The sequence below is a fragment of the Stigmatopora argus genome, chromosome 3 (genome assembly GCF_051989625.1).
Source record: "Stigmatopora argus isolate UIUO_Sarg chromosome 3, RoL_Sarg_1.0, whole genome shotgun sequence".
Taxonomy (NCBI): Eukaryota; Metazoa; Chordata; class Actinopteri; order Syngnathiformes; family Syngnathidae; genus Stigmatopora; species Stigmatopora argus.
This window is the reverse complement of record NC_135389.1, coordinates 13,240,725-13,262,282: the sequence shown is the minus strand read 5'-3', so window position 1 is coordinate 13,262,282 and position 21,558 is coordinate 13,240,725. Positions and strand designations below refer to the sequence as shown.

The 21,558-nt window shown below is 40.4% G+C and overlaps 2 protein-coding genes across 3 annotated transcripts; one reads left to right on the top strand and one right to left on the bottom strand.

The window, feature by feature from the left end:
* Nucleotides 1–489: 489 nt before the first annotated feature.
* aqp9a (aquaporin 9a) lies at nucleotides 490–4,563 on the top strand. Its single transcript, XM_077597465.1, has 6 exons — nucleotides 490–658; nucleotides 901–1,027; nucleotides 1,969–2,106; nucleotides 2,334–2,452; nucleotides 3,131–3,348; nucleotides 3,730–4,563. Exons 1-6 carry the CDS (start codon nucleotides 581–583, stop codon nucleotides 3,941–3,943), a joined length of 894 nt encoding a protein of 297 aa, XP_077453591.1. The 5' UTR covers nucleotides 490–580; the 3' UTR covers nucleotides 3,944–4,563.
* Nucleotides 4,564–5,260: 697 nt separating this feature from the next.
* On the bottom strand, nucleotides 5,261–21,088 carry LOC144071429 (disintegrin and metalloproteinase domain-containing protein 10-like). 2 transcript variants are annotated; one of them, XM_077596528.1, is made up of 16 exons: nucleotides 20,912–21,088; nucleotides 18,444–18,594; nucleotides 16,827–16,945; nucleotides 15,567–15,725; nucleotides 14,991–15,091; nucleotides 14,353–14,502; nucleotides 11,933–12,025; nucleotides 11,649–11,832; nucleotides 11,076–11,239; nucleotides 10,775–10,958; nucleotides 10,116–10,266; nucleotides 9,855–10,038; nucleotides 9,661–9,769; nucleotides 9,358–9,578; nucleotides 8,993–9,119; nucleotides 5,261–7,741 (listed from the first exon to the last, which is right to left on the bottom strand). In XM_077596528.1, exons 1-16 carry the CDS (start codon nucleotides 20,976–20,978, stop codon nucleotides 7,545–7,547), a joined length of 2,361 nt encoding a protein of 786 aa, XP_077452654.1. In that variant the 5' UTR covers nucleotides 20,979–21,088; the 3' UTR covers nucleotides 5,261–7,544. The 2 variants fall into 2 exon arrangements, with proteins under 2 accessions (XP_077452654.1, XP_077452655.1); XM_077596529.1 differs by lacking the exon at nucleotides 20,912–21,088 and adding an exon at nucleotides 19,923–20,776.
* Nucleotides 21,089–21,558: the final 470 nt, after the last annotated feature.

Sequence of the window (21,558 nt, the reverse complement as noted above, 5' to 3'; positions counted from 1 at the left end):
GAACGTAAACAAAAGTACGGACAAACATTTTCCTGGACTTTTAGGCTTTTCAACTCCAAAAAGTTTTGATTTTTCAAGAATAAATATTCATAATAAATATATGAACTATCTTATATATCTTATACTAACTATATTTGGATGAGAAATTGTCTCCACAACATCAGAAAATCATGCAAAAAAAGGAAATAGAACTTGTTTCGGGAATATAAATCGTCCCAGCGTTGTGTAGCCAGAGGGTTAAGGCAGTTCATCTGAATTATCTTCCAACTATAAGGGTTATTTTTGATGTTACATGATGTTACTGAACCTTCCCCACAAAAAAGCTAGAAACTGAGAGAAAACAAACAAAAAAAACAGCTTCCACATGGTGGTAATCATCCAAACAGGCAGTCACGACACACTCGCAACCACACGTGTCATTCTGCGTTACTGGAAAGTGTGATGTTGTGCGAGCGGATCAATTCTGCCCGCTGAATGGCTGAATTTAGGCAGAGGCGACTGGCATGACATCCACTCTGCGGCAAGCAATTTTTATTATCGCAGTCAGCGCGGGCAATCTTTGGAACCACACGAGAAAAGGATGAGGAAACACTGTGCGATCAAACATGGAATATTCAAGGAATTCCTGGCAGAATTCCTCGGGACCTTTGTTTTGGTTGTAAGTACCAGTTTGATCTGATCATTTGATTTAAAACATTATAAAATGTTCCCCAATGGTTTGTGTTTTAAATGATACGCTGGCTCGATAGTTTAGTACGCATTTTTTTCACAAAATAAATACAAATATGATTAGAAAAAAGTCTAACTTGTGTAACGGGCCCAGTGAGTATATGATATGCATTATGACATAACAATAGGAAGCGGTTTGTGTTTTTTTTCCTCACATTCTTTTTGGTTTAGTTGTTTGGCTGCGGCTCCGTTGCTCAAACGGTTCTGAGTCGAAACTCTTTGGGCGAGCCGCTCACCGTGCACATTGGATTCTCCGTTGGACTGATGATGGCGGTTTATGTGGCCGGTGGAGTATCAGGTAAATTCCATTCTAGGAATTCTTTCAGTGAAACAAACATAAAAAGGATGTTCACATGGGTTGTTAGTCGTATGCAATAGCGTTAGACAGATGAATGGTGGTTCATCTCCGTGTCCGGCCATGGGGTCAATGAGCGTGCGCTAACCATTGATTTGGTAGTGCCAGGCCTAATTCAACCTTTCCGGGGTCGTCCGTAACCGGCGGCGCTGAATGTCCTGCGATTATCGATCACTGTGACGGCGTTAGTTTGCCATTTTTACTGCAAGGCCAAATAGCTTGATGGAATCAAAAGATTTTACATGGTAAGCTTAAATCTATTAATTCTTAAAATATGCTATTTGTGGTCCTTTAAAATATCTAAATTGGCGTACATGTGCATTGACATCACATTTTGCGTCCTGACCTTTTAAGCCTCTACGACTTATGCAGACACCAAACAATTATAATTAGATCATTGTTTTGATTATCTTTTTTGAAAGGATTATTTTTACTTTCTTTTTTTTTTAAATAAAGAAAATTATAAATAGATAAAAAATACAATTAAAATGAACAAAGACATCTACACTCTGGTTCTGGATCCCAGTAACGCTAATGTTGGTAAATGATGATTAAAATAGGATATTAAACATTCATTAAAAATATTTTTGCTTTTAATAAAAAAAAAAGGATGAACATTTGAAAAGAACAACGGGAATAATTACAATATAATCTCTATTTAATCTATTTTTCTCAACTATAAAGGCAAAAAAGTTTAAAATTTTCAAGATGAATACCTATTTAGTATTAAGTCATTGCCTGCCATTAACAATAATAGATATGCAATTCATTTCAAACTGGGAGGACTGGATGCGTCATTGACGAGTTAAAAGAGTGCCCTTCAATGGGTTTAAACATGGTACAACAAGCACCTCTCTCATTGTGGCCTCTGTTTTCCATCCCAGGGGGCCACGTGAACCCCGCCGTCTCCCTGGCTATGGTCATCCTTGGCAAACTGAAGATCTGGAAGTTTCCTTTCTACGTCATCGCTCAGTTTCTCGGCGCATTTGCGGGAGCCGCTGCAGTATTTGGATTATACTACGGTGAGCCTACATGCCTAATAAGTCAGAAAGTCTTTAATTTAAAAACTAACTAAAACAGGCAGTTTCCCCCAAGAATTGGTTTTCACATCTCAAAATATGTAATATGTAATGTACAATGGCCCATTGAATGATATGGTTGGGAATGACAGCTTTCTATTGCATTCGCAAAGAAATTTGAAGATTTGAAATGCCAGAATGACAAGTAAAAACACTCTGAATATTCACAGATGCTTTCATGGACTTCACCAGCGGGATTCTGTCTGTGACGGGAATCAATGCGACCGGTCACATCTTCGCATCCTATCCGGCGAGGCACCTGTCCGTTCTCGGAGGGTTCATCGACCAGGTGAATTCACATCACCATGGCCCAATAACATGAATATTATATTCTTAATCTCAGTCTGACTCCAAATCACCCCCCCAAAAAAACGCAGAAATGTCGGTAACGCAAATTGATTGAGCCAATCATTGATTGGTCTAGGAACAACCCCCTCTTTTGTTCGGCTTGGTTTTGAGGTTGAATGAGCTATTTCCTGGCGTTCACCTTCCGGTCGGATCTATACGAACACCATTTTCCCGTCTGTTAACTTAGTGCACTGATCCAAAGATAACATTGCGGGGTTACAAAGTGTTAAAAACCACTCACGTCAGTTTAGATACTTTGCAACTACTTTTCCTGGTTATCCAAACAATGGACGCTCACGTGGCCGATGCCGACGTTTGTTTGTTTGTTTGTTTGTTTGTTTGTTTGTTTTTAAATCACTTTTCGCAAATAGATATGTGCTTACAAAAGTCTAAAAATCAAACACATTTGTGATTTTAGTCTACATTGGGATGCAAATGAGCCAGTAATGACTCAAATGAAGTTCGACTGAAACCCTGAATGTTTTAATGGTGTTAACATCAAAACGTTTTTGGGCATCCCATGCATTTTTTAGTATTTAAGCCTGCCATGAAACTAGTTTAATGTTCGCAAAAATGTGCTTGAAGCAGTCAGAGGGTTTGCATATCTTCCTCCTTGCAGGTGGTGGGCACTGGCATGCTAGTTGTGTGCATCTTGGCCATCATTGACGGCGGAAACATCGGTGCCCCAAAAGGCGTCGAGCCACTAGCTATCGGGCTCATCATCATGGCCATCGGTGTGTCTATGGGACTCAACTGTGGCTACCCCTTAAACCCCGCCAGGGACCTGGGACCCCGACTGTTCACCGCTGTAGCCGGATGGGGGATGGAGGTTTTCAGGTGATTGCATTTGGAATTTTATGACAGTGGTGCCTTATGACTCACCCCATTTTGGACTTTTTCCAGACTTAAACTACCGTTGAGTGCACATTTTAAAAACTATTTTGAATCGCTGAAGTGGGGGACTGAAATCTATGCATACTGTGAGCTAAAATGTAAGATGACAACATAGTTTTAAATGCTACATTAATGTCCAGCATCAAGCACATGCAAACTGGTAATGAAAAGCAAATGTATCGATTGAAATAGATGATTAGGCAACAAGCATGGTTAGCTGATTATATAACGTCACATGCATTCAACAGACGCGATCGATTGTCGTGGTTGTTGTCGATCTATGACACACTCCGAAATGATCACCTACCGTTTGTCTCTACGCAGCACGGCAGACTACTGGTGGTGGATCCCGGTGGCGGGCCCCATGGTTGGGGCCGTAGTGGCGGCCGTCCTGTACTACCTGCTCATCGAGCTTCATCATCCCCGATGCGAGGCCGAGAAGCCCCAAGAGGAGGGGGCTGAGGAGGAGGAAGATGAAGATGAGGAGGACGAGGACTGCAGTCTGAAGGACAAATACGAGATGATCACCATGAGTTAAACTCGGGTGGCATTTGCTGCCGTGACACAATTCTAAAAGCCATCAGGTTTATGTGAAAAACATACATTATATGGAGCTGATTGACATTGATCTGAATAATTTGAAACATTGAAATACATTCTACTGAATCAGATGCCCTGATTATAATGACGTGGCTAAGCAAGGGTTCAGCACATAAGGATTTTTCCTGGCATAATAGATTGTAGTTACACCTTCTTTGCCCAAATGTGCATAAAATGAGTCATCTACTCATTAATTTAAGTTCAAAGAATAGATTAATGTGAATATGGTACTGTACTGTCAGATGTTATAAACTCATTGGCTGCCATTGACGGCGATTGATGTCCTATCCATTTTGCCGGGGAGGCCAGAATGTCAAATTGGATTGGACATCTTTTGCAGTTAATGGAAGAAAAAGATGATCACTCAATGCCAGCCATCCCAGTCAAAAAAAATTGAGGTCTATAATTGTCAATGGCAGTCTGCTATACGGTATGATTCTGTTTATCTGTGGTCGTTTAAGTTTTCTTTTTTTTTTAAGTTTTTGTTTTATTTTCTCAAGTGTACCTCATGCATTCCTGCCTTTCACAGTTTTGTTTAAATTAAATTTTTACAAACCAGTTGTCAATATTATATTCTTTAATTCATAGTATAATATTTTGTATTATGAGCTCCTTACCGTTCAGAACATTTTACTAATTAGCGTACGAGCTGGCAGCATATTGGCATCCAAAAAAAAAAGGTAGAACTAAATAGACCTTCAAATCGTGCATTTTAACATTAATGCAAATTAAACGAATCCCTTTTCCAAACATAGCGGTATTTAAGGATTTTTTGTCTCTGGTTTTACTAACCGAATCACTTATTAAATCAACTCAACATAGCAAACAAATGCACAGGCTTACAAAATGATTAGATTTAATATAATAACAGGTTCGTTTAATACAAGCTTAAACTGAACTATCGACATGATGATCTGACTCACCAAGGAACGAATTTTCTCAATGTAATAAAGTCGCATCTAAAAAAAATAAGCGCTGTTATTTAACTAATGAATTTGAATATCTCGCGGCTGTTTCTTCTCCCATTGATTTGTGTTGATCCAATGGGGCCACACTGCCCCCACCAGTCTGAGAGTGGAATTGCAATTTTGTATTTACTACTTTTTACTATTCCGCACTTTCCTTCTCTTCAAAAAATACCGTGACCAAATAAAATCCGTCTCCTCCAAATGTGTCATATTCTGTCACACATTGATCAAAATTAGTTGATAAAGTAAAAATTAAAAGCGAGCTTCTCCAGAGAGAGAAGCTAACAGTAAACAGTGGTCTAATTTATTGAATGAGTCATTTAATGCATTTCAAGTACTCCAAAAAATTACATCTCTTTGCACAATACAATTGAATGTTTTTGCTTTTTTTTGTAAAAATGTTCAAAGTGAACAAAAAAATTCCAATACTGTATAAAACACAGTGAACATTAAAATCAGACAGTAGTATTACTTTTTAATCGAGTGATCTTTCGGCCTACATCACCTATACGACATTTCAAAATCAATTTGGACATTGCAGTGCACGTTTAGCTAAAATCTTTTCCTTTTTTTTCTATTTTTTTTTTTACCAAGACTATGAAATGAGAAGTCAATTTACAGGCATTATTCTTCTGCTCTTCTAGCCAAACCATGCCACAGGATATCAAAGACAAAAATGAGAATGTCACATTTAATCCATCACACTCAAATTTTTTATATATATATATCATTGATGACAGTGGAGGAAAAGTATTATAAGCAAACTCCAGTTGATCTAGCACATATAAGAACATAAATAACTTAAGAGGTTTGTCACATAAGAACATCTTTAAATTGGAATGAAACAAAAAGAATCAACAGACGTATCAAAATGTAATTTTCAGTTTTCGATGAAATGCAAATTTTCAAAGAACTATACAAGTTTACATCTTCGATTCTGGAGCCCGAAAAAAATATGACATTTAAACAAGAGTCAATTTTTTTTTTTTAATAAAAAAATGTTAATACAGACATAAGTCTGATTTGGTTGCGTCACGCGTGACATTAACTGTGACACTTTTCCTCTTCAGAGCAAATCCCTCAGGACAGTGTTGTAAGACATTACTTGTGAATTGAACTGCATGCACTCTATTAAACGTAATAATGCCAAGATAAACTCAATTCCAAATAACTACATAATGCAAAAATCATGTGCTTAATTGTTAAGTGTCAAAGTATTAGTCTGCCAAAGCATAGACAATCGTGCCGAGGCAATGGAATTGTGTTATTTAGTGAAAGGAAAAAAAAGAAGAAAAAAATACAAGCGGTTTAATTTAGGAAGTGGAAGACGGTGGAGCAGCAAGTCAATGTAGTATGTGAAAATCTTGCCTCAACAAAACTTTCTTTTATTTTCACATTAATTGTCTTCAGTATAGTGTTGAGCTTAATCCCGGACCAAAGTCAATCAAGTCATATTAAATGAATGCCTGTGCATGCCCAGAAAAGTTAAGATTTTCTATTTTAAGAACAACTTTTTAAACACATTCACACCACGTCATTTTGAAACTTACTTCCATACGCTTCAGTAAGACTCACTTTTAATCGAAGTGGCAGTCGCCTTCAATTTCTGCCGTTTTCCTTATATCTCATCGCGGTTTTATCTAGTGGTTATTCATTCTTCATTCAGCTAAATTAAATGGGTAAAACAATATTTAATAAGCAAAAGGATGCTTTCTTTTCTCCCGTTAAGCTTCTCACACATGCCGCAAGCGAGCATGAAATAAAACAATGGAATGATGAGCTTCAGGGATATATTAAAAAAAAGGATATGGTGACTATGCTCAAACTGAGAAGCGAGCGACCCAAAACGAACAAACTCCACCTGATTGGGCGACCGCAGAGAGGATCTGACAAGATCCGAGGAACTCCTGCCGACCGTCATTCCTTCATTTATGTGTTAAAAGTCCTGAGAGTGCTAACCGAAACATAAAAGAAAAAAAAGAGTGAAGAATTACACATTTACAGTAGAAGAAATAGTTCGTTTTCACTTATGATACACTAAATATGTACAGTCACATGCAGGAGACTGTCCGCACGAGAGAACGGAGGCATGTGTCTTTCGCCCATTTGGGCAAATCCAAAAAGTGGCGCCGATCCCCCGCCGAGTGTATCTCTCTCCTGTTTGTGGCGAAAACGGCGCAAGAAAAGCACGCGACAACTCACCGGCAGCCACAAGCGCGTCACTCGAGACGACATCGCAACAGAACCGGAACACAGCACAAAAGTGGACTAAAGCTACAGATGGTTCCTTAAAACTCCTTGGCACTCCTGTGAAATGAAGCGAAACGAGATGACCGTGGAAAACAGAAGCCAGATTGCGTGGCGGCGACGGCGGAGGAATTCTTGAGTCGCCAGCTTTTTCCTCTTCTTTCGCGCGTCTTGGAGATGGAGGAGACGGCGGTTACCGACGAGCTTTTCTTTGGATGGAGTGACGCTTAAGTTTCCCACTGTAGGCACAAGGAGGAGCCAAGGCATTGGAGGGGGTGGCGGGCGGAGGGGGAGAGCTTTTTTTTTGCGGGGCGGCCAGAGGTCTCAGCGTCTCATTTGGCCCATCTGATAGTTCTCTCTGGGCTGACGGTGGTGCCGTTGGTGCTGCTGCTGCTGCTGCTGCTGCTGCTGCTGGGACTGCCGCTGAGGCTGCCTCTGGCCCTGCCGCTGACCGCCGTGCTGCGACTGATGCTGCACCTGGGAGTTGGCGTGCTGTTGCGCTCGCCGTCGCTTCAAAGTGCCTGGGGGCAAAGGGAGAACCTCAATGAGATGGAAAAAAAAAAAAAAAAAAAATAGACTGCTCTCCTCCCAAATATTATATAAGAAAATTGTTAAAAATAAATCAAAATCAAATCAAATAAAAACCTTGACGGTTTGGATTCTGCCAATGAAATGTGATAGAATTTAAAACAAATTGTGGTACCTCGACCTACGATCAGCTCGTGATACGACGAAAATTTCGATCGGATAATTCGCCCGCGATACGATCAAAATTTCGAGATGCGACCAAGCCAGGTGGCCAAGACATGAGAGGCTGTTTATCATTGTAGCGCACTGTCTTTTTTTGCCGCATCTCTTCCGTCTAAACAGATATCTACGAGCACTGAACGGTTTATTCAGACGAGTTTCGACCAGGAAACGCACAACGCGCATGCGCGAGCAAAGAGGGCTTTCTGGGTAATGAAGTATACTCGTGCACACAACACCGCCCAATTTTAGTTATATTAAATAACATATTTTATTACTATTAAACCACTAGTTATGTGTTACTTTGTTAATAAATGGCGAATTAGAAGAAATAAAACATTTTTTCCAATCCAATATCCTGTTTTTGGTGTTTTTTTCAGAGGGTTGGAACGAATTAACGCCCCCACCCATCTCTCTGTCCGTCTCTCTCTCTTCCCCCTTCGAAATGCGTCTAATTTTACTTCTATTAAACCACTAGTTATGTGTTACTTTGTTAATAGATGGCAAATTAGAAGAAATAAAACATTTTTTCCAATCCAATATCCTGTTTTTTCAGAGGGTTGGAACGAATTAATTTGTTTTTAGTTCATTTCAATGGAAAACGTCCGCTCGATTTACGAAAAGCTCGACATACGATCTCAGTCCCGGAACGGATTAAGATCGTATGTTGAGGTACCACTGTATAAATGAATGGAATATTATAAATTATACTCATTTTAAGGCTTGCACATATTTTGCCAGAAAATAAGATAAATTATAATACATTTTTAAAATATAATAAATACATGAATTAGTGTTTTCTACATATTTTGCCTTATATAAAATTGAGTTTCAATGAAACAGCAATAAGAATAGATTTTGTAATATTGTAATAATAATTTATGGGGGAAAAAAGAAAAAAAATCAGCAAAAAAACTTTTCAGCACTTGAATTTTACATGATACATTTTTACGTTAGGTGTTTAGGAGAAGCATATTAGCACAAGGCATTTTTATCGCTATACTCAATCACGTGCATGGACTCACCTGGAAGTGGTTTTGGCGGCGGAAGCTTGGGGTTACTGCTGGGTGTATGTACACTACAGATCTTAATGAAGCCAGCCATGAGCATGATGAGAGCAATTCCCATTAGCAGTACTGCCCACCAGTGGGCCTGAAAGTCAAATCAAATCAAAGATTTACATAGTAAATGGACACTACCGAAATGGTTAAAATTATCTACACCTTTTTACCATGCCCAAAGTGTTTTACATTGGTTCACATTCACACACAGTTTTATGTTTCTATAATTATGTTTACTTTGTTTTCCCCCCAAATGAACAAGGAGGACATTCAAAGCCTGTACTTCCCAGGATTTTTTTCTGTCTTTCTTTATAAGAGATTTTACTTACCACAATCCACTCTGCAATGTTTTCATAAAGCTCCGGGTTGAAAATGGCCTTCTTGAGGCGAGCGAGGGGGCCGTCCGCATCCACCAGACGGCACTTCATGAACACGTCGCAATAACCCTTGAAATCGTTGCACGGCGAGCCAGCCGGCAGGGTGGTCACTTTCTTATTGAAGAAACGAGCCAGGCGCTCCGACCCCGTGCTGCTGCATGTGTTGGGATTCACTGGAGGGGCGAAACACGGTGAGTAATGACGGGAGGCGGAAAAAAAAACCTCTCGGGGCGCACGTTAAAGCACATGACTCACTCTTCTCCATGCAGCACACGTGACAAAGCTCCGTTTCATCCTTTCCTTCTTGGCTGGCGCACGTGCAGGCTTCCAGGCCGTACTTCTCACAGATGGAGCCGGAGCAGCCCTGTGGGCACGAAGCGGGGGTGCCAGGGGGGTTGTCAGCCACGTGACAAAGGGGCCTTGAATCTCAATGACTTCCAATCACTCACCCCGTTCAGACAGACTTGAGTTTCGCCGTGGCAGGCGGTGAAGTTGGCCTTGGGCTCCGATGACGGACACTGGGGACTCACTCCGTTACACATGCCCTGATGAGCGCACTCCGATTCGTCCCTGCACTTTTCATTGCGCCCCTTGTAGCCACACTCGGGGGTGCAACAGGGACCCTGGCTGGGACTGAGGGCCAAAGTGGAAGACGTTAGCTCCAACGCGCTTGGTTGTGAAAAGTACACACAGACAGTTTGCAAATCTACCTGCAGATTTTGTTGGGCTTTAATTTGCACTTCTTGTTATCGGCCTGGTTGGCATCGTAGCAACACTGATCCCTGCACTGGTCACTGTAGCCGCAGTCACACTCTTCTCCTGGCTCCACGAGGCCATTTCCACAGATGGGCTGACCAGACTCTGGTTGGTAAGGGAAGAAATATGAGGACAAATGTTCCCAGCGACAAGACATCTGCTACAAGAATCTTACTTGGATTAAGAACTGCTCTATTGTGACGTTTGGCAGTGCTAGCCATCGCATAGCATCTTATTTTTTATGACACTTTTTAAATCTGTCATAACCACCCACTGCTACCCTTAAACTGTTCTTAAACCGCAATCAAGCCCTCCGAATGCTGGGTGAAAATGTCGGGTTTTTTCAAAAATACAAAGCATTGCATGGAGCCATAGTTATTGAAAAAATACGAGTCTTTATGCATATATCTATTTAACCCTGCTGGAGATCTCTGTTTTAAATAGAGCAAATGTGGTAAAGAAGTGGGTGTAAAAGAAAAAAATCCCTATCTGATACCTAGAAATGAGCTAAATAAAGCCAGTAAAATAAAACACTGGAATCAATCTGATATTTTCTTGAAAGCCAATGCAACTTGGTACATTTGAAGTTTTTCTCCAACAGCCTAATACATACCAACAAAACAGTTGCTTCTCTTTTTCTCCAGCACCTGGCTGATGTTCCGTACGCTACAGATGGAGAATTTGTTGTTGTTCAACTTGTCTCCTGACGTAGCTCTTGCATACATGATGTAATTGCCTTTCTCCTTTTTGTCTTGGCTTTTGGCTTCACCTGGTGTGCACTCAGACCCGGAGTCATGCTGTGTAGGAGCAAGAAAAAAAAACGTAAAGGTTAAATGAAAATGAGGAGACAAAAGGTAGCCACGCTCAATTTAATCCTTCTTGCTGCCAGTGAAATTATTACATCAACTACTCACCGGGGATCCAAAGTTGTGCCCTACTTCATGCGCAAAGGTGATATGGGAGACTTTAGGAGGCACGTGGGAGGCGTAGTTTTGAACTGTGATGATGCCTGTGTTGAGCGATTTCTTCTTTCCATCCGAGTACAACTTGCTTTTTTCACAGATCCCTCCAGAACTCCCTAACAAAGATAAGCACATTTTTAAAGCATGCATGTAATGTTGTGAGATAAGAGAGAGAAAAAAATAAAAAGAGATTAGAAATACTTGTTTTAATGTCTCCACAAAAAAAGAACCATGTTGCTTTTAAATACTTGAGTGTGGTTCCCATTAGTCACTCAGTTAGAATGAAACACCAAATAGTGCTGTAATTTCTTGAACACAATGCTTCAACTCGTGATGGCAAAAGTGAATGGAAAAGGTTTTAAACCCACCAAAAGCAAAAAATTCAAAAATCTGACCAAGTGTTTCTGCCTATAACTCAGAGATTCAGAACTCACTTGTTCTCAATTTGCGCCCATGCATTTTCAGCACTTATTTTCACAAATGCAGACTAATCCGAATCTGACTGGCACAGTAGTATTATGGTACCTGAGGGGGCTCCCACCCAGGCCAGGCCCAACACGCCATCATCAAAGTCTCGGTCGGTGAAGACATAGGCCAAACAGTAGTCGTCGTGGTTCTGCTCAGAGTTCAGCTCCAGGAACTTCTCCACGCCGATGTTTTCAAAACGAAACGGGTTGGACCTGTCCTTCTCGTCACTGGTGGTGTTTATCTGTGGGGGATGGAGAGGGTTTGTTTGGAGGAGACACGGTGAGGAGTATTTCCAATATAAACATAAGTGAGTGCGGGGGGGTCTTAAATAGAAGTCTTACCCGGATTCTTTTCACCATGAAACTGATGTTGCGAATCCCTAAGAAATCTGTGCCTTGATAGATGGCATTAATGGCCTTGACGTGGCTAGAAATCTGAAAATATATGACAATATGCTTACACATGGCCACAAGAATTTGAGGAACTGATAGGCTGATAAGAGATGTTTAATATATATATTGAACCACAAAATGGCGCTTCATTTTGATAATTTTTGAATAAACTGAATGAAAAAAACATGATTTGATTTGTGTGTACCCACAATCCAGAAGAACAGAAATCCTTTCCACCATTACGATTGGGTGCTCGGACGATTCGCCGAAAGACGTTTCGCCGACGGACGTTTGGCCGACGGACAGTTCACGGAACGGACGTTTCGCCGAAGCGCTCGCCCCGCCCCCGGATCATGTGTACATGTTTTTCAACCTCGGCCGTTACAGATAACATTCATTTAGGAATAACAAGGGCATGTACTGCCCCCCGCTGGACATATTTCTAAATACAAGTACGTACTACAATTTGCTGCCAATTTTTTATATTTTTTATTTTATCCTTGCTTTTAAAGTAGTAGCCATTTGGAGATCATGCAGAACAGTAAGTGACAGAAGAAAGAGAAAATAAAGTAGTAGTAACAGTAAGTACGACTGTAATGAAATTGTAAATCTAGAAATCCTACTCCAGAAAATTTACACCAGCATAGAAAACGTTGAGATTAATCTTTGAATTAAGGTTCTTAGCAAATCATTTTGAATATATATTTCCTAAAATAATGGGAAATTATTTAAAATTAAACTAGAAGTAAAAGTGTGTTCCATGGCATTTCCAGGTATTGTTCTCCAAGCCCTCTAGTCTGTCCAAGGCACTTAGAATTTCACATAAGTCTTCTAGTGTTGTTTTTTCTCAGTGTCAGATATCAATCCCTAGCTTTGATAAATTACATTGCGTGTCCAAATCGCTACTACTTTAAACGCAAGGATAAAAAAATATATAAAAAATTGGCAGCACATTGTAGTACGTGGTACCTCGACATACGATTGTAATCCGTTCCGAGACTGAGATCGTATGACGAGGTTCTCGTAACTCGAGCGGACGTTTCCCATTGAAATGAATGGAAAACAAATTAATTCGTTCCAGCCATCTGAAAAAACACCCAAAACAGGATATTGGATTGGAAAAAATGTTTTATTACTTCTAATTCCCCATCTATTAACAAAGTAACACATAACTAGTGGTTTAATAGAAATAAAATGTGTTTAATCTAACTAAAATTGGGCGGATTTCGCCGAGGCGAGAGGCGCACAAAAGGGGCAGGGGGGTCAGTTTTTTTTCCCACACAACGCACTCGTAAACGGAACAAACACTCCACCCTCACGTTCGCTATCGATGGGCTGTTCGCTGTTGTACTATTCCCTTCAAAATATTCCGAAAATGATGCACACAAATGTCCTCACAATCGGATAACGCACGACCACTTGCCAACGAGCAGCAGTCTTTTATCAGCGATCGCTCCGCTGCTCATGGGAGCTTCGGGGGCGCTGGCTAGCGGCTCCCTTTTAGCTTGTAGCATCTGTGGTCGCATCCGCTTTGAACGGCGCCTATGATAGAGTTGCTACCGGGGATGCTATTGCGGGGAGTTGCGAGCCAGTGCCCCTGATGTTCTTATGAGCAGCGAACGAGAAGTAATATAATACTCCTCGTATTAGATAAAAGTAACAGGAAATGCAGCAGCTGAGCTTACCCACGTATTGATTGTGGGTAAAGTTTTATTCTGAGAAAGAGTGCCATTGCCTGTCTGCGTTGTGTGCACGAGTATACTTCATTACCCAGAAAGCCCTCTTTTTCCCGCACATGCGCGTTGTGCGTTTTCTGGTCTGAATAACTCATTCGGTGCTCGTAGATATTGTTATACACGAACGATATGCAAAAAAGACTAAAAGAAAATTTTGATCGCATGACGGGCGAATTATTCGATCGAAATGTCCGTCGTAAGATGAGAATATTGTATGACGAGCGGTCGTATGACGAGGTACCACTGTACTTGTATTTAGAAATATGTCCAGCGGGGGGCAGTACATGCCGTTGTTATTCCTAAATGAATGTTATCTGTAACAGGCCGTATATGGCCCGCGGGCCGAGGTTGAAAAACATGTACACACAAGATCCGGGGGCGGGGCGAGCGCTTCGGCGAAATGTCCGTTCCGCAAACTGTCCGTCGGCCAAAGGTCTTTCGGCGAATCGTCCATTTTGCTAAAGTGCTACAAAAAGCTTGAAACAAAGGGAGCTCTCCGTGCTAATGAGCGCGCAGAAGGTTCCGAGAGCAAATGTCGTGAGTCACTATAGCGTGTCATGTTACACAATCAACCGTGCGTTATGAGTGGCTCACTTAATCCCACGCAAGTTTATCTGTTTATTTGCATCCCACCTGAGCAATGACAGCCTCTCTCGTCTTGTAATGCCTGTAGAAGAGGTGATCTGTTTGGATGAAGAGCTGGCATGTGTTTTTCTCAGCCTGCGCCATCCTCTTCTTTCTTAACATCACAGATTCATTATCGACTGCTTGACTGTGGAGTGGCTGGTGACAAAGGAGAAAATGAACTGGACTTCAATTAAACATAGTATAGAGTGCAGACATTAATAACAAAGCCCTTGGTGGATAAATAATATCTGATATTTTTGATCTTCTCCTTAAATTGGGGGCCTAACCAGTTGTAATATACCATAGTACTATGTAGTCAATGTAAAAACAGGCTAGTGTGATTTTTCCATCAGCACCAATGACGGCAAGTGATTTAAGATGTGTGTTGACGTTCTGTCACGTAGCTGGTATTTTAGTTTTCACACCTTTTTTTTTTAGCAAGATACACATTTAGTGGCAACTTGAGCAGTCAACATGTCATGGTAGGCCGACTGAAACCTCCAAATTGTGCACAGGTATGAGTGTCTGTGATCATGTATATGTGCGCAATAGAGCTTTTGTGTTGGATCTCATTCCAGACTAAACTTAACAGTCATCATTTTTTTTACTTCATTACAGGACAACAAGTGTGGGTCAAAGTTCACCTTGGATGGCTCTTCCATGGCAGAGGATTGGTATTTTCTCATCTTCTCAAACACGGAGCTATCAGCACATCCTCCCTCTGGGCCATACTTGTGAGGATAGTCTAAATGAAAGAGGCCGACACAACATTGTCAGGATTATGGAGACATTGTTAGCTACTTATCCCCCTGAGTCACTCTATTTGCAATGCTATTCATGATCAGGTAATCGCTATCCTCACACGCCACCTGAGTCTCTGTACGCTAATTTTCTTTACCGATTCTCATATTTAACAGATGGAAAATGTGAAAGAGGACTCAAAATGAAATCAAGAGTGTTGCTCACTATCTCAACCATTGCTCAATAGACAGGTTTAATGAGCCAAAAGCCTGAGAGAAATATCATGTTCCTCAGCTAATGAGCACCCTGGGTAGGACTGCTCTTAACGGGTGTCTCGCACCAGTCCAGCTACATCAGCTCAATGAGATTGACCTTACACATTCCGATCGTCTACCCATATGTAATCAGAAAATGACACAAAAGCGCTTTCCGCATGGCCGCTTTGAATAATTGTGAGCGTGTTGTTGTCAAGGACTCACGTATGTCGTCCTCGTGATACATGACAGAGTGGAAAGGCACGTCTTTGCCCTCCAGGTATCGCTCAGTGGGTTCCACGTAGTAGTTGCCGTGGTAACTTTGTATGAAGCCCTCAAATTTGCCATCCACGATGGAGCCATGAGCCAATGTGCCCTTCTCACCTGAGGGAGAAATGATATTGATTTTATTTGAGAGGCAGGCGACAGCAAGAAATTGAACCACAGAAGAAAAGTGGTGACGGTGGATTATAAAATTGCACAATTCAGAGAAAACAAAGAAAAGCAAACAAGCATGACGGCGTGATGACGACCAATGTGACATCAGTAGTGATTTGTCCTGGTCCTTATCGTCACTGTGCGGCAATTGTTTAGCGTCTGCTCAAGGGCCCGATTACTCCTCGTCTTTCCTTTGTGAGTGAACGTGAACCAGATAATACCTGTTTAACGAGTGCGGATATTTGGCCCACGTTCAAACTGTTACAGGATTAACGGGCATTAAAATTGGAAAAAAAGAAGGCTTAAACAAATGTGGCATATCAATTAGTAGTTCACAAAATGATTGTATGTATTTAACCAACCTTGCGATTTTCTTTTTGAAAAGCAAAATTTTGCTACATTTTAATTTTAAATTTCCTTTTTTCTTTAGAGAACTACATGAGCCTTAATGACTACTTTTAAGAACGTATTAAGAGGTACCATTTGTTCTATAGTGTTGAGAGCAATGGATTTTTTTCTCGTTATGCAAAAAAAAAAATATGAAAATGTTTCCACTGATGTCGTTTTCTAATGGGAGTTTCCATACTCCCTTGCATTTTTTTCAAGTCACGTGATTAATATTTGTTGCTTTGTGTCTCTCTTTCAAAGGTTGAAATGATCTATTTGCGTAATTCCCCTTGGTTGCAAAAGCCTTTATACATTCTGCAGTGGCATGTTTGTTTTTTTCTACTCACTGTCTGTCTGTGTGCTGCAAAAGCAAATGACTGGCCTAACCGAGCCTCTTTTGTAAACAACCTCATTCTCCATTTGGCACCACGCAGAAACAGCACTTTGTACAATGCAACGCAGTTATACAGTAATGTAAAAACACAAATCATTAAAGCTTGTTTCATAACTACCCTCTGACAGTCACACACAAACTAAACATGATTGCTTTTGTCAAGATAAAACGCAGTAGTCAAACACTTGAATTGGATATCATTACATTTTGCAAGAGGTCAGACTATGAAATGTGTCTCGTCCATGCATAACACATTCATTTCTCACCGTATATTTCTCCAGTGTAAATGTGAGAGGTGTCAAACGTCGACTCTTCTCCTGAAACATCCAACTTCATGTCTGGTGCAAAGAGAGTAGTATCTCTCTTCATGCGAAGATTAAAATGCCTGAAATAAAATCAAGAAGTAACATTAACAAACGTGGATATTTTGCAGGAATGTTTTGGATCCAGATAACATTCAAGCATCCTTTGGGAAATGAGATATAGTCAGAAAATGGTTTGACTGCAGTAGAACATATTGTTTATAAAGAGGGAAGAAATAAAAGGAAATGTTGGGTATATTTGGACATTCGCAAGCGCTATTTATCTTTTGGGTGTAGAAGTTGCACAATAAATGGAATGTTCAGAGGGAAGGTTTTGCTGAACAAAATTCAAACGGGAAAAGAAGCTGACACGTAGGAAACGGGCGTCTTCCTTCCGTGTGTTCTACAGCTCTTATCATCGTCCCGCCTATTAAGCAGAATCTGAAGCTTGCAACGGCAGGCTCAGCTCGACGCACGATGACAAACAGTCTTGCTGAGCTCCAAACCAGATGGTTGTGGAGAGTGTGGAAATGTTTTACTAAAACACCCCATATCTCCTCAAATTACCCAAGAATTTTTTAAAAAAAGGTCTATCAATTGGTTTAACATGAAGGCCTTTCTCCTGGTACCTCAAATAAAAAGCCAGTCACACTTTGTAATTTAGTATTTCGTAACGTGTTTTAATTGTCTCGCTATTGTTGGTTTTTCATTGGCTCAACAGTAATGAGAAGTATTAAGAAAGGGCCACAATATAAATAATAAAAATTAAAAAAACACCTCCTTGATGCTACTGCAGCAAAGTGGAAACTGTGGAGTACAAAGCCACAGAACCAAAGCAAGCTAACATTATAAAGATATTTTTGTCAGTTCGCAAATGTTCCAACTATACGTGGGTGACAAATTTGTTGGCAAATTCCTGAAGTTCTCTCTGCTGTAGTGGACCATACAACTATAATAAAAATTCTAACAGATGAAGCACAACAACCAAGTAACCGATACATAATTGTTAACAGTGTATTAAGAAAAGAATGAAATTAGGGGAAAGCACACGTCACAATTACAGACAATTATGCAGTAATTCAATCATAAAGGGTATTGTTGAAGCACACACTGCTCATAGAGGAGCAAAGTTACAGTGGACTGGTTTCACTAACTACTTTATTTCATTCTCATACAATCGCAGGCTGTGACCAAGTTATAAAGTTCACAGTTGCTAAGTTTCACTTCCGTCCATTGGTACCGAAACTCCGCATTTTCAACAGTCCACACCCTATTTCCAAAGTGAATCAGACTCATGTCAAACAGTACTTTCATTTATGACACAAGAACAAAAGTTTTAATCAGACAGAAAATCAACCGTTATCCTTTTATTGTGTTATAAAGTCACCAACGACAAAAACTGAAACTGTGTCACCGAGCTGACCTTCAGCCGCTGAGTGTGTCAATTGTTTAATTAATGGGACTTAGATTCTCCTTCCTATTAAGATATCAGCGACATCAATTTCTCAACATGGATTTTTGTCATAATAGGGGATGAGAGAAGACATCTATGACTCTAGTATAGTAATGAAATTAACCAACCTTCCATGAGCATGAAAATCTAAATGAAGAAACTGGTCTTGATGGGAGAGTGCCCGCTTGGCTCTCTGGTGGTTGCTGTGTACCAGTTGTGTGTCATAGGAAAGACCTTCATAGTGCCGGATGTACTTGTTGAGGGGATTCCTATAATGTCCTGTTCAGAAAGGAAACACCAAGACAAACGCTGCAGTATTAGGTTTCTAGAAGTAGAGAGACTTGTGAGAATTTTAAAGGCAGCAATCTGTTCATTGGCCAGAAAATGTACAATTTGGCAGTTTATGAGATCTCAAGAATGTCATCGCTCAGATGCATGTTCATGCAAATTGAGTTATTCTTTCGATAGTATTCATCCACAGTCAAGAAGTAATATACCTAAGTAAATCTATGATAACACTGTGCCAAATAAAAAGACAGGTTTGAAAGCGTTAAGAGGGTGTGTTTAAATTGGCAAGGTGAAAGAAAATAACAAATTAGCCAATTATGACATCAAAGCGGTCAAATCATGTGACATGTATTTACTATATCTTGTCAATGGAATAATTGCTAGGACACTTGACATGTACGGTTAAAAATACAGCAAAAAAAGACCGAGTGTAGTGCGTTTAAAAATGGGAATATGTATTTAAATGAAATGGAACTGCTACTGCTCTCATTTCTATGATCAATAACAGCCCCAAATGTCAAAGTAGAATTATTTCTCCACATAAAGAGTGGGTGGTGGGCATGAAAGAGAATATTGCTTGGGCACCTCCAGCCGTTTCTTCGACTGCTTCGAACTCCAAAAGCTGCCTGAATTCCATTCGGACAAAAGAAAACAACGCAACTCTCGGAAATGTGCAGCGTATAATGACAGTGATGGAACTATCTGCCAAGTACTGCGAAGAATGTGGAGGCTCATATTATGGAAACCGATCGAAACCAACAGGGGGTATTTTCAGTAAAAGCACTATGTGATTCCCTGTAATTATGGCCGAGAAGCAGAATTTCCATCATCCAGAGTAACTATGTAAAAGATGTTCTAAATAAACTGAGCTTCGGTTATTTCACCACTTGTGCATTATGAAAAATTTAGGTCTTAACATTAAATTTTTCATTGAGGTGAGTACAAGAGCCCAGACTATTTAGAAATATTCCAAAAGACATTCATGTCATTAGATGAAAAGAAGGCCTACGTCATTTCAAAAGTATGCCAAAAAGATCACAAAAATCATGAAATGAGCTTTCAACGAAAGCCCACATATAGAAAAATGACTTCTGGTATCTTTTTGATTTTGCTACATATTGTTTACCTGATATAATCATTTCCTAAATAGATTTTAACTTCGGTCACCGTATCGATGAACAACACAGTTTTTGTTTATTTTCTTTATGTCGATATCGAGAATGAAGGAATCGAGACACAAAAAAATGTAGATGACGCTCCAGTGATGCACACACAAAGCAGATTCACAACACGATCACACCCACAAAAAAACCACATACACGCGTCACCGTGAAAAATTCACTTGTTGGCCTCCATTGACGGCGACAGACGTCCAAGCCAATTCAACGGTCTTGGAGATCTACCAGCATCAGTGGTAGTGAATGAGTTAAGAACCACGTCACGAAGATTTATCCTATGAATATAAATAGAAACATTAAAAAACTATAATTTCAATTCTAGGGGGAAAACAAGTATAGACTCGGTCAGGCAGGTCATGTTAATCCGCAATGGACTCTCGACAGAATTGACAGGAAATTGTTTTTTTTTTTTTCTGGACCAACAGAAAAATGGCTAAAACTATATAACTGCTTGAAGCGAGTGTCTTTTAACACCAAAAATACAAGCAACGGTAGTACATTTCAACTATTAAACATGAAAAATAATCGAACACCAAAACCTTTATTGATAGTATACATCCCTAGTGTTGATTTATGTAGCAACGTACCTCTCCCGTTAGCTAAAAAAATAAGAGTCATTTACCAGTATGGGTAGTCGCAAGACATGACACAAACTGGATAAAAACTTTAAATAAATTGTTTAAATGTAACGTGGCGAGCAAAGCGTGTAGAATGACTTTTCTCGGCGAAGTATATTCAAGAAAACAAAAACAGTGAGCCTTAGCCTCAAGCTAACGATGCGCCGAAGGCAGTCAAGTCAGCTTCTCCCATCTTCTCCCAACAATGGACGTCGGGGACACGGACACCGAAATACAGCATAAAGTGGCGAGAGGAGCGGTGACAACCCGCGGAAAAAGAGCAATAGCGTGCTTTTATTTCAACGCGTCGCCCGAAAGGGCGCGCGACTTTCCGACGCGTCTCGCTTTGAAGAAAGAACGCGGCGATAAGGGTGCACTCCCCTTCATAACAAGTAGGCCCCGCTCATCCCGAACATTAGCCGCGAAGCTAACCGGGCAGTCTTTCGGCAAAGCCCTTCTCCACATATTTCATCCGCGGAGACTCCCCCTCGTCAACAAAACGTCCGCGCTCACCTTGAGTGCCATGTATGAAGTAGGCGAAGAGGAGCAGTTTGAGGAGAAGCATATCGGATACATCCATTGCTAAAGCATTGATGCCTTTTACACTTTATTGTCCCAGTTAGATAGGCGGCGCAGACGCCCTGTGTGTTTATTGCAGCTTCGCCCCCTCGATCCTCCGCGTGACGTCACACGAAGCGCAGTTGCTATCCCTTCCCCCGAATGCGCCCGGACATTTTATTAGGTACATTTGTACAAACAACATTCAAAGAAAAAAAGGTTTATATGCTCACATTGAAGTAAAACTACACCCCCCCTTGATTTCAGGGTAGAAAAATATCATTTTTATGGGTAATATAAAAACTCAGGTCATAGATGACTGCATTGTACCCACAGATTATTCAATTGTGGGTACAGATTAGTAAACTGTACCCACTGTTTATTAAATTGTGGGTACAGATGAGTAAAATGTAACCACAGATTATTGAATTGTGGGTACATATTAGTCAACTGTACCCAGGGATTATTGAATTGTGGGTACATATTAGTAAACTGTACCCACAGATTAAATTGTGGGTACAGATTAGTAAATTGGGCCTACAGATTATTAAATTGTGGGTACATATTAGTAAACTGTACCCACATATTAGTAAATTCGACCC

What these genes read in the sequence shown, in the direction of transcription:
- LOC144071429 (XM_077596528.1), bottom strand. Translation starts at nt 20,978, where the DNA reads ATGGATGTATCCGATATGCTTCTCCTCAAACTGCTCCTCTTCGCCTAC. An exon ending in GATTTTCATGCTCATGGAAG is followed by an intron (nt 16,946 to 18,443) that starts GTTGGTTAATTT and finishes ATTTTATTTCAG; the next exon opens with GCATTTTAATCTTCGCATGA. An exon ending in GAGAAGCAACTGTTTTGTTG is followed by an intron (nt 10,267 to 10,774) that starts GTATGTATTAGG and finishes CTTACCAACCAG; the next exon opens with AGTCTGGTCAGCCCATCTGT.
- aqp9a (XM_077597465.1), top strand. Translation starts at nt 581, where the DNA reads ATGAGGAAACACTGTGCGATCAAACATGGAATATTCAAGGAATTCCTG. An exon ending in AGTATTTGGATTATACTACG is followed by an intron (nt 2,107 to 2,333) that starts GTGAGCCTACAT and finishes GAATATTCACAG; the next exon opens with ATGCTTTCATGGACTTCACC. An exon ending in TCGGAGGGTTCATCGACCAG is followed by an intron (nt 2,453 to 3,130) that starts GTGAATTCACAT and finishes TCCTCCTTGCAG; the next exon opens with GTGGTGGGCACTGGCATGCT.